General features: G+C 51.6%; 1 protein-coding gene across 4 annotated transcripts in view; it reads right to left on the reverse strand.

Moving 5' to 3' along the window:
- ALDH1L1 (aldehyde dehydrogenase 1 family member L1) overlaps positions 1 to 12673 on the reverse strand; it is a 107537-nt gene that overhangs the window by 27452 nt on the left and 67412 nt on the right. For all 4 annotated transcript variants that reach the window (XM_072720121.1, XM_025991615.2, XM_025991614.2 and 1 more), the window contains 5 exons: positions 10453 to 10600; positions 8783 to 8902; positions 7392 to 7519; positions 3626 to 3776; positions 2359 to 2429 (listed from right to left, as the gene is read on the reverse strand). In XM_072720121.1, the coding sequence (XP_072576222.1) occupies positions 2359 to 2429; positions 3626 to 3776; positions 7392 to 7519; positions 8783 to 8902; positions 10453 to 10600 (618 nt within the window). The remainder of the gene's footprint in view (positions 1 to 2358; positions 2430 to 3625; positions 3777 to 7391; positions 7520 to 8782; positions 8903 to 10452; positions 10601 to 12673) is intronic.

Raw genomic sequence — 12673 nt, forward strand, 5'->3', positions numbered from 1 at the left:
CAGCTGACCCAGCAGACCCAGGGGGATGAGACAGCAGTTGGAGCACACTGAGTGTTCCCAGGGAAGGGGGTGAGGTCATCAGGGTAGTGGGGGCTCCAAGCAAAAAAAGATGTCAGGGAATTCCCACTGCCAGGGCTGAACCGTACTCCCCAAAGTCCATAGATCCCAATCCTAACTTCAGAACCTCCTGGTTTGGAATTAAGGCTACTCCAGATGGAATTAGTGAAGATGAGGTCTTATTGGAATAGGATGGGTGCCTAACCCAACACAACTGATGTGTTTATGAAAACGGGGCCATGTGCAGAGATAGCCATGCAGGAGGAAGATACCACATGAACGTGAGGACAGTGACCAGGAATCACCAATGACTGCCTAAATCAGCAGAAGCTAGGGGAGAGGCCTGGAGCAGATTCTCGCTCACACCCTCAGGAGAGACCAACCAGGCAGCCCCGGTGGCTCAGCGGCTTAGCGCCTGCCTTTGGCCCAGGGCCTGATCCTGGAGACCCGGGATCGAGTCCCACGTCGGGCTTCCTGCATGGAGCCTGCCTCTCCCTCTGCCTGTGTCTCTGCCTCTGTGTGTGTGTGTGTGTGTGTGTGTGTGTGTGTGTGTCTCATGCATAAATAAATAAAATCTATAAAAAAAAACTTTATAAAAAAGGAGAGACCAACCATCTGACATCTAAACTGGAACTTCCAGCTCCAGAATGCTGAGACACCAAATGTGTACTGTTTGAGCCTCTTGGTTTCGGGCACTTGTTATGACTGCCCTGGCCAACTCATATACCTACTGGTGTAGAGAAAACCTCCCTGCTCCCCCAGCTCACTGGGAGGCTCAGCATCAGTGTTCTCCTCAATCTGACGGGACAGACTCTCTGAGAGGCATCTGGAAGGTCAGTGACCTTTATAGACTCATGTGACTGGCAGCCAGGTGGGCTCGGTCTCCCTGCCCAGCCACTCTCATGGCCTGTGCCCGAGGAAGGGGCCCCAAGCACTCGGGTCCTGCAGGGCTCTCGCTCCACACTTTGACACCTTGGCCTGTGGTGGGGGCTGTCCTGGAGCGCTGCGTCCATATCGCATCCTCTGTGGGACAGGCTGGGTGGGAACCCCTGCCCTGGAGCCAGTGCCATCTCCCCGCAGCCTCACCCTTCTCCGTGGGCTGCAGGACAGGCTTTACCTGTGTCCACAGCCCACACTCCCGACGGGAGCCTCCCTCCGCAGCAGGCCTGTGCTCCAGGACCTGGTGTGTCCAACTGTACTCGTTGCTATTGATCCACATTTGAACACATCCTGCTTCTGAAATGCTCCCAGTTCTCGAGGCAGCTGAGTGCCTTTGACCACCATCCACGGGAACGTGAGGTCGCTGTGGGTGGGTCACGGTGTCCCCACATGTAAGGGGCACAGAGCAGGTGGGAATGCCTGCTGGGTGCCAACCACACTGGGCCTCGGATGCACGTTAGATGATTTTAGAGGGCCTTCCTCAGTGTGCTTGCCTCACGCGAGTTTCTCTTGGAGCTGCTCTGTGCAGTCCGCGTAGCTCTGCTGCACATTGTCACACAGCTGCACATCACACCCTGGTGAGGACGTGCAGAGTTCAGCATGGGCCGTGCTCAGTTTTGCTGTTAGGGCCCAGGTCGGCTGCTGTGAGTGCTCTGGGTTTTGTCTCCCAATGGGTCTGTGTCAGTTGTGCCTTGTACAGGGGTGCATCTGGAGCACATCCCTGCCAGTCTGCCTTTCACAATGGCAGACCCCATCCACCACCCCAGGCAGTGCAAGGGGGCTTTTTTCTCCCTCCTGGTGGGCCCTCTGATGGTGAGGGGAGGCCCCTTACTGCTGGGTGTGAATCACTTCCCCAATCCCTAGTCTGTTCTGTGTTGACTGGACATCTGTCTTTCTCTTGTTGAGCACCTGCTCCTATCCTTTGTGTATTGCTCTTATTTTTTCCCTGTTCCTTGGTGCTGTGTAGTTCTTTGTTTTTATGCACATTCATCATTCCACTCTTTTCAGATAAAATTTTTCAGGTGCACCCTCTGTTTCCCATTACAAGCCTGACTGCTACAGGGTTATTGAGGGAATTAAGCAAAATTATACTTTACAAAGTCATTAAAACAGTGCCTGGCACAGAGCAGATATTTTGGAAGTGAAAGCTATTTTATTTGCTAGAAGGTAAGCCCCCTGAAGACAGGCCTTCTCATCAGCTCTGATCCTTGTTGTATCTCTAGAACCTGAAATGTCTGGCATGTAGTAATTGGTGAATACATAGATGTTCAATAAGTGTGTACAAGGGGCTGAGCGCCCATGGACGTACCACATGAAAAGCACCCAGTGTGTGGCAAATCTTCACCCTGTGCTGTGACTCACCCGATAGGCTCCTTCTTGGTCAAGGTCAGGTTGCGGTTTGGTCTGGCGTGGTTGATGGGGATGGTGGAGCCCTGGAAGAAGCACAGCAGTGAGTGGTCACTGGGAGGAGGCTCCTTGTTTCCTCACCCCTCCCCCTGGGCAGCCAGACTGTGCCTGGAGCTCAGAAAGGAACGGGGTCTTGTCTGTGTCCTGAAGCCCCCAGGAACCAGATGGGTGAGAGACACAAACTTTCCAGATTATGTATGACAGGGGCTCTGAGGATTCCAGACACAGGTCAAGCGGGGAGCCAACAGGGGCAAGGTGCCTGCTGCACCAAGTGGGGAGGAGTCCTGGGGTGGGAAGCTGGTCCCAGGAGAGGTAAGACCTCCGGCTTTGCCCTGGGCCAGGAAGGGAAGGGGTCAGGGGCCGAGTTGCCTCTAGAGGCCATGCTGGCCCAGGAGACCCCGGGTGAGGGCCAGCTGCAGCCAGCAGTAACGCAGCAGCAGGAGGAGCAGATGAGCCTTCCATCACACCTGCACCCCCATCCGTGGAGAGGACAGAAGGTGTGGAGCCCAGATGTGGCGGATACCCCAGGAGCCCCTGGGTGGCTGCTGTCCCATCACTGCCTCTCGTGGGCAAACCTCTGAAAATGGCTCCCAAGGTCACATTCTTATCCCTGGGACCTGAGAGATGGTGAGCTCCCCTTTCTGCAAAGATGTGCATTGGCACGGTTGATCTGAGGAAGGGGGAAGAGGCAGGTGGCCCCAGCAGAACCTCAGGAGCCTCGTAAAGGCAAAGTTGTCTCCAGTTCATGGCTGAAGAGAGTCAGAGAGATGCCAAGGCTGAGAAGGGCCAGGGGATGGCGGGCTGGGGCAAGGGCCAGAGCAAGGCCTGCAGTATCTGAGAGCAGCCCTGGCCAACAGCCGGCAAGGACCCGGGCCTCAGTTCCGGCAACAACAGGAACTGAAGTCTGTCAGCACCTGAACCGGCCCACTGCACGGTCTCTCCAGAGCCTCCAGATAAAGCCCAGCCTGGTCACACCTTGACACTGACCTTGTGTCAAGGTCTGAGGGCTCTGACAAGGGCTTGTGAGTCCTTGGCATGGAACCCAGCCCAGCCTGCCTGGACTTCCCACCTGCAGAAATGTGAGCTGATACCTGGGGTTTAAGCCATGAGCTGTGGTCGTTTGTTAAGCAGCACGCAGGCTAATGCACTGCCCCCGGCGCTTGCTGCTGGGTCAGCCTGCCCATGTGGGCTCTCACTTGGTTTGCAGGAGCCCTGGTCCTACCTGAATTTTGTCGCACCAGCCAGCAAAGTAGCGGAAGGTCTGGATGGACATGCCCACGTGGGTCTTCAGGGCCAGCGTGTAGACAGCGCCTGCATCTAGAGCTTCGATGGTGGCCAGCTCCTCCTGATGCTGTTCCATGAGGTCCGCCAACCTGCCAGGGGTGGGGGAGGGACGAGGAGGGAGATGGGCTTGGGCCTGGAGCAGCCTTGCGTGTCTTCGGAGGCCCTTCCTCAAGGAGTCAGGGTCTCCCCTGCACTCCCAGCTCTGCCACACTCAGATGTGCTGACCTCGGCCTCCCCATCTGCGAGATGGCACAGCAAGGTTTCTTCTCTGGATGGATGTGAGGATGGTGCCTTTCTGTACCTCTTTCCTCTCCTCTCTTTTCCTTTCTTTCTTCCTAAAATACTGATGGATTAACTACTTTGTAATAATGCTCGTGAATGATCCTACAAAGCAGCCCTCTGCCTCCTGTAGCAATGAGGTCACCATTCCCCATTCAGCCACCCTCTCAGTGTCGACTGCCTTGCCCAGGGGAAGGCCTGTCTGGCTTCAAGCACCAGCCGACCCAGTGGAATGCACCCCCAGGGATGGCATCTGTGGGGTGGGGAGCAATGGGAGAGATTGAAGGGAAGGAGCATCTACACAGTCCTACTTAAGTGTGAGCACTCTGACATCCAGTTGCCTCCCATGAGCTGGTGGGTGAGCTGCTGTGGGCAGCCTGGGAGTTAGCTCCCTTCCCTGATGTGAGAGCTCAGGGAGCAGGATGCCCAAGGGGCTGGGAGGACGAGAGAAGGTGGAGACCAGAGGCCTAGAGCAGCTCTCAATCTCTTATGGGGGGAGCTCTGGCAGAGACGAGTCTGGGACCAAAGCCTGCTGAGCCTAAGCCCCTCTGTACACAGCCATGGCAGGTCTTAAACTCCCAAGCACACACTCACACTCTGGGAAGCCAACCCTAATTCCTGCCCACTCCACATCAGTCACATCTCCCTGCAGCGTCCTGACAGCACCCTCCACCTTTCTTCACACTTTGCCTATTATAGTCATCCACTTGGATGAGTATTCCAGAACTGTCTGCCCTCCCTGAGGGCTGGGATAGTCTTGGTCTCCTGCTCCCTACTGGACTCCCTGCACCCACTGGGTACACAGTCAGCATGCAGCAGAAGGCTGGTGACTGAAACTGGACCCAACAGACATAAGCAACTTAGTGCCAGAGCCAACTGTTACCTCAGAGACACTGACATACCCACGTAATTCTCTAGTGGAGAATAGCAAGGGTGTAAATCACTTTTTGAGAACTATTCTAGACCAAATAATGAAAACACCATCTTGTGGCATTTCGACGGCCAGGGTTTCATCAACTAGAAAAACAGATGTGCCAAAGTACAAATCTCTGTTATAAACAAACCAGAGATGGCCTCTATGTATCCCCCTTGCCGTTCGTGTCCTCACTGCAGGGGAGACCTGTCAGCTCAGAAGCTCACTAGATACACATTTACGTAGCCAATTGTTTTAAAAATTGTCCAAACAAGCAGACTTTTAGCCTTTTAGAGCCTTGTTGCTTTGCATCCTCCAGGAAGCTCAGTTGTAACACTGCCCTTCCCAGCCCTCTGACCCAGACGCCTGTCTGCTATGGAGCAGGGCTGCCGGGACAGAAGACCCTCTCTCTGACCCGAGCCCCCAGGAGTTCCCTTGCACCCCTCCTGTTGAGTAGGGACTCCCCACCACAATCTGTGGATGGCCCCCCATGGGAGCACCATGCCACGAAGCCAGTTACACGTTACCACTTCTCACGGTCATATCTTCTCCCTTGATTGGCCAACTCACTCCAATTCCACCACAGTGTTACATGCATGTCGTGTGGCCACGTCAAAAATCCCCAAAATAACTATCACCTGAGCACATCATTTGGGAGGCTTTTCAAGAGAGCCGAGTGGGATTGTCAACTTTGTTAAGCTGCAGCTCTGCAGCCCAGAGTCCTGTCTGTGGAGGATGTGGCAGTGGGGAAGACCATGGAGGCGACCACCATCAATCGCAGTGGTATGGGGCAAGCGTGGGGTCCTGGGCAGGCTCAGCCTTGCTTCCCCTGGCTTCCCAACAGCAGCCAGGGCCACCACCACATTCTTGGCTGTGGACCTAAGGAATGTCTGAACGCAGGGACGGCTTCCCCACAGACCCGCCACCGGCTCTTGGTGTCCTGCTCCAGCAATTGGTGACCAGGTTCCTAAGAGGCTCTATCTTGTCCCTTCGGGGTCCTTGGGGGCTGTCTAGTGCTTTCTCTAACTCTCCTTTCCAGATCCTTCTTCCCAGCTTATCTCTACAATGCATTCTGTATTCCAGAATACCTATCCATGGTGTTCCTACTTTCCCCGTTGAACGAAGGGGCTGCTCCCTCCTAGGCCAGCACTGGGCACACCTCCACCACGGGGACTGGGACACTGCATGAGGTCGGGGCCAGGTTACAGGAGCTCTCAGGCCTGGCCCAAGCAGTGCAGGTCTCTAATACCTCAGCTGTGCAGGACCAACCCCCGCGGGAGCCTTGCTGGTGCTGTCATTGTGACACATGGCAGTAGATGGCAGCAGAGCACCTCTAGGGAAAGGCCCTCTTCTGGGCCAGTGTACACTTCCCCGGGAGTCTCTGCTTCAGGGCTAGAGGTTTCTGCACCCAAACCTGGGTCTGCATGGTTCAGTTTTGCCTAATCTGGGGGCTCTAGGTCCAATGGATTCCTAAAATTGATGGCTCTTCAAGGGGTCTTGGAAGTAACTTGAATTATGGCAGGCTGGGTGCACCTTTGCCTGCCCCAGACCCCACCCTCTATTCCATTTTGAAACCATACATGCTCCCCTGTCTGGTTCCCTGTGCTGGGGCTGTCCTGATATGTCTGGCCTCTGGAACACACACACACACACACACACACACACACACACACAAAAGGCATTCTGACTGCAAAGCCAAGATGGGGCCTCTCTCCCACCAGATGACAGGTACATCTGGACCACATCATGACTGACTGGGCTCTATGCCTGACAGCTTTCCCAGGACCCAGGGCATAAAAGCCAGGTTCCTGAAAGCAGCTTGTTCACCAGTCTTTTCAACACTGCTTAGTTCGTCTGCCCAGTACCCTCCGTTTTGGAAACATCACCCCACTCCATTGGGGCTCGCTGCTTCTCCCCCATTAGGACCACCTGGTTCTAGGGGAGCAGTATCTCTCCTGCAGGCCTCAGTCCCACCGTGTTCTTACAAGCTGGAGCAACCCCAAGTCCTTTCTCTAAGATTTCTCATGGAACTAAGGGGAGAGAGTCCCTCTGCCCTGGTTTCAAAAAAGTGTGAGAGGCCAGCAGTCAGGGCCAAGCTGAGCAAGGACCAGCAGACACAACAGGCCCCAGACTTCCGTTGCTGGCTTTTGCATAAAGTAACCCCAATCCCACTCACTCCAGGTAAATGCTGTACCTGTCTGAGTCTGCCCAGGACATCTGTTGGCTTTGCCAGTTGGCTGCTCCAATCTGGCTAGCACCTTTGCTTTTGTACCTCTTTGTCTCCTATCACACTGTCTCCTCCACCCAGGACATCTTTCCCTTCAAGGCTAGCTGTGTCTGGTGAAATTCCTCCTGCCTCTCAAGTCACTTCCTCTGAGTGGCATTTTCTGAGCCTCAGGCCTTGGTCACACAAACATGTTTGGGACCTCACCTCCTCCTGGCAGGACCTAAGAGTGCAGCCCCAACCCAAGCTGAAGGTAGGGTGGCTGGTGGGTGGTCCCAGGGCTCTCACCTGTACAGGAGCCGGCCCCGGTCCCGTGCACTGATCTTCCCCCACAATCCGTTCTCAAAGGCATCCTTCGCTGCAGCCACTGCCTTGTCAACATCACTGACCTGGGCCAAGGATACCTGGCAGATGACCTGTGGTGGAGCAGAGCCATGAGGCCCTCCCTGGACTCCACATACACAGAAGCTCCACACCACCCGCTCCCCTAGCCACCTGGAGGGCTCAGAGGTGATGGTCGGCCAATAGGAGGGCCCTGGAAGGGTGTGCACAATGAGGACAGGCAAGGCCTTCAGAGGGACCTATTTGTGTTTCTACACATAAGGATCCTTCCACTTGCCCACAGAGCCCCAACACAGCAACAGATTCAGGCTGCAGTTACAAGGCTGAGGATCAGCTTACTGTTTCCAAGCCAAGAGCAGCAGCTCATTAATTTAGTGAGTCCCAGGTGGGAGGTTTATTTCTTAAGGGAAATAGTCTAGACATTGATGGCAGAACCATTCCATCGCCCATCCTTGCTCTGTGTCCTCACAGTGCCCACGTGCGCTAGAGGGCAGGCTCCCACATACCTGCCACCTGGGCTTGGCCGGAGCCAAACCCAGGAGGAGACAGAAGTGGGGGCGGGGCCAGCACTTGGTCACCGCAGGCCCAGTGCACCTCCCTGTCCAAGGACCCAGCATCCAGCATGCCCAGTCCACACAGCCTGCCTTCTGGGATCCTCAGAAGAAGCCTCAAAGTTGTAAAGTTCCCAATTTCTGCCTGAGGGCACTGTACCTCCTTGTGTAAGTCCTCACACCTTGTCCACACCTTCATCAACCACTTTCTTTAAACTCTTCAAATGACTCATTTTGAGTGTGCTGTTTTCTGCAGGCCCTGAGGGATGCTACAGTGTGGAGCAGAATGGAAAACTATCAGTATGCACCTGTGCAGTAAGTGTCCTTTCAGGTAGGTGTGCACGTAAGAGAACACAACATGCATGTACTGGGTGGGTCATGACATAAGAGGGTCGCAGTGAAGACCACCTAACAAACACAGGATCTAAGGAAGAATTTTCCAACTGTGGGGTGTACACATATTCAAGAAAGTAGAGGCCATGCTAGGGTTATCGTTGAAGTGTGGAGGAGGAGAGAATGGCTTCATTTCCTTTTTGGTGGGGTGTGGGGAGGGCTTAACTCTTCCCATTCTCTGAAGCAAGCTCCAGACTTTTGGAGTCCTCCTGAGTCCCTGCCATTCATCCTCTCTGGGCCTTTCCTGTAGGGAGGACTGGAAACTGACTGCAAACCTTTTGCATCCAAGCAGAGGCCCCTTGGGCCAGGACCCCCAGATGCCAGGTAGGGGAGTAGGTGGGTAAAGAGGCCACAGGGGGAGCAGGGAAGATGGAGTGCTAAGCCTGCACTCACATTTCCATCTGTTGGGTTGATGGTCTCATAGGTCTTGGCACCCTCGGCGTCCACAAACATGCCCCCGATGAAGAGCTGGTGGGGCATTTGGAGGGTCAGCTTGTTCACTGCCTTTTCCACCTGGGAAGGGAGTTTTTGCAGGTGTCAGTTGCAGTGTTGATTCTTTACATGGTGCATCAGTGATGGATACAAACTCACAGAGAGACATAGGAAATACAAACAGATAGATAACCACTTGTGCATGCACGCACACGCTCCAAGGGCGCCAGGGCTCAAGGTCCTTCAGCCTTCTCAGGTCTCTTTTGCCCAATCTGGTCTTTCTGCCTTGGCCCATGGAGCTATTACATGCACAGTGGTGTGAGCTTTGTGATAAGAAGAGATGAACAACACAGAATCTGAGGCCAGACTACTTAGGCTGCAACCCCAGTCCTGCCATTTACCTGCTGTGTGGCCTTGGGTGGTTGCCTGACCTCCACACGTAAGAAGTGCCAGCTGGTAGAGAGACACTTGTGAGTCACCAGACATGAGGCCAACCCCATCGCTCACTTCCCTAGAGACCTGAATTTTCACACTTCAGGCCTGAAATTTCTTCTAGGGTGCCATTCCTCTCCTGAAATCTATTTGTCAGTCATCTGTCCACAATCCCAAGGCCAACCTGGTGTCCATCTGGCCATCTGTACTTTCTTCATCTTTTGTTCCGAACAAACTATCCCAATTGTAATTCCTACGGGAACTGGTAGTCTACCAAGACATCTCAGGATGATTTTTCAAGAGTTTGTTTTAAAAATAAATTTGTAATTACATCATCACACTTCCATATATACAAGCTGAACATATAGAATCATTTGTTTTCCTTATTGGGAAAATATTCCCAATTCCCCATTCTCTCTCTTTCTCCCCTCTACTTCCCTCTCCCTCTCTCTTTCTCTCCCTGTTTGGCATCAACAAAAGAAATTTGATGCACAGGTGGTGAAAGAGCTGAGAGGCCATGAGTCAAACCAGAGATTGACAACAGCAGGAAGCCCCTGCCACAACTAGACTAGAAGGACAAGTGGAGGAAGTGGTGGTACCAAAACTAGGGCCTAGGGTCCCCCAGAAGAACTAGAGTCCTGGCAGGGTGATCTGGCAGGGGCTGGCACCACAGCAGAGATGAGGTCACTACTGGGAAAAACCACCAAATGAGAAGGAGAGTGAGAAGTACACTGTAAAAGTCTCTTAATACCCTAGTATCAGGGCCTCTGAGTGGCTCATTTGGTTAAGTGTCCGACTCTTGATTTTGGCTCAGGTCATGATCTCAGGGTCATGAGACCAAACCCCACATTGGGTTCTATGCTGAGTTTGGAGCCTGCTTGAGTCTTTCTCTCTCTCTCTCTCTGTCATTCTCTCTCTCAAAAGAAAATTAAAATAAAAAAAAAATCCTAGTCTCATGTCTTGGGACCAGAATTTGTCCCATAGATAACAATTATTTCTGTTGCATTTGCCTAACTGTGCTGACATCCTCAGGGTATGCAGGGTTACCAGAGAGAGCTTGGGAGACTGAAGGTGGGCTCTTGGGTGCACTGCTTTCCTGGTGTCCAAGTTTACCCCATGTGTCACTGTGGATCCACAGATGTGGGTGTCTGAGGGATCTATCTGCAAGGCCAAGCCCACATGGAAGACTTAGGACTCACATAGTCAATGATGCACTCGCTGGCTTCGTCGCCCCCTCGTAGCTTTCTCACTAGTAGTTGGATGAAGTCCCCAAAGGTGGTTGCCATGTAAACATCTTCATTTTCTAATTCCAGTCCATCACACAGCTCTTTTACTTCCTCAACCAGTCTGGAGGAAAGAAAGTGGAAAAGTGAGAGCATGGGAAGAGGCTTGGTAGAACTGCATCATTGTGGTGGCAGAGGTCATGGTGCCGAACCCATTTTCCCAGAAGGAACCTTCATCTTGACACCTAAAGTATGAGTGTCAATTTAGAACTGGGGTTCAGAACCCAGTCCATGGATTCAGAAGCTCCCAGTTTCAAGTTCTGGCTTCACTACTTATTAATTTGTGACCTTGGGCAAGTGAAAAGCTCCTCTGTAAAAAAAAAAAAAAAGAAAAGAAAAGCTCCTCTGTGCCTTAGTTTCTTTGCTTGCAAAACTGGAATAGTAATAGCTCCTTCACTAGTTTCTGATAAGTGACACAACCTATATGTTGATAATAATAATCAAAATGAGATTAATAACCATCTTTGAAAGACATTGTTAAGAGAATGAAAAGACAAACCACAGTTTGGGAGAAATAATTCCAAACAACATATCTGATAAAGGACTTGTATTCAGAATATATAAAGAAATCTCAAATTTCAATACTAGGAAAAAACAAGTAAAAATTGGGCAAAAGAGTGAACAAATGCTTCACCAAAGAAAAAATACAGATGCCAAAAAACATATGAAAATATGTTCAACATCACTAGTCATTAGGGAAATGAAGATTAAAACAACAATGAGATATGCCTACACACGTACCAGAATATCTAATATTAAAGTCTGACCTCAGGGGGAGCAGTTAAGGTGGCAGAGGAGTAGGAGACCCTAAGCTTACCTTGTCCCTTCAATACAGCTAGATAGTTATCAGTTCATTCTGAACACCTGTGAAAGCGATTGGCGATCTGAGAAAAGAAATGTTGCAACTCTACAAGTAGAAAAGTGACCACTTTCTGGAGGGTAAAAGGTGTGGAGACCTGAATCTGGATGACATATCTGAGGACACAGTAGAGGGGACAGAGCCTGTTTAAAGAGGCTACTGCAAAGTACAAGCAATGGAGAGCAAAATCAGAACTGGAAGTCTGCTACAATGGGATATGTCCCTGACTTAAACGCGCTCAGGTGGGACAGCATGGTCTCAGGATTCCCAGGGTCACAAGAATGTGGGTGCCTGAGCACAGCAGAATTCCCAAGCACAAGAGTGGGGAAGCTGACTGAAAACAGTGAGTCTAGGTGTCAGCTTTCTGCTCTGTGTTGCCATAAACTGTGAACTACTTACTGCACAGTTGTGTGACCACTTTTTTGGCAGGGGTCCAGCAAAAGGCAGAAGCATGACCACCCTCATCCCTCAGGAGGAACAGTGTGGGTTGGCACTGCAGGAATCCATAAAATTCAGAGTTTTGAAATTCAGTTGCATGCCTGAGATGAAAAGTCATGGACCTGGTGAACGCAGAGTTTGGATTGAAACCAGGGAGAAAAGACTGATGGACTGCTCTTCTGTGAGGGCTCACTGAAGACTTGAGGACGTGAACTTTCAGCTCCAGGGCTAGCAAGAAGAATGCAGTAATATTCATCCATTCATGGTGCAAAAGAGCACCACATAGTGGAATCCAGAGCCACTTACACTGAGCCTTGCCTCTGCACAACTGGGACACATCTGCAGTAGAGCAGGGGCACCTGAGAATTAGCACAATAGGCTCCACCCCCAGAAGCCCAGCATGAACAAATGGCTCACACCAATGTTGACTGGTTAAAGAGGGCTACAAAGCTTCAGCTCTTGGGGAAAACAGTGTACAACATTCTTGGTTTTCATTATTTAGTCTTTCAGTGGTTTTTTCAGTACTTTTCTTATTTTTTCAATTCTTTTTTTTCTTGCCTTAATTTTTTATTTTATTTGTTTATTTTTTAATAATAAATTTATTTTTTATTGGTGTTCAATTTGCCAACATACAGAATAACACCCAGTGCTCATCCCGTCAAGTGCCCCCCCTCAGTGCCCGCCACCCAGTCACCCCCACCCCCCACCCTCCTCCCCTTCCACCACCCCTAGTTCGTTTCCCAGAGTCTTCCCAGAGTCTTCCATGTTCTGTCTCCCTTTCTGATATTTCCTACCCATTTCTTCTCCCTTCCCCTCTATTTCCTTTCACTATTATTTATA

Source organism: Vulpes vulpes, chromosome 9 (assembly GCF_048418805.1).
Source record: "Vulpes vulpes isolate BD-2025 chromosome 9, VulVul3, whole genome shotgun sequence".
Taxonomy (NCBI): domain Eukaryota; kingdom Metazoa; phylum Chordata; class Mammalia; order Carnivora; family Canidae; genus Vulpes; species Vulpes vulpes.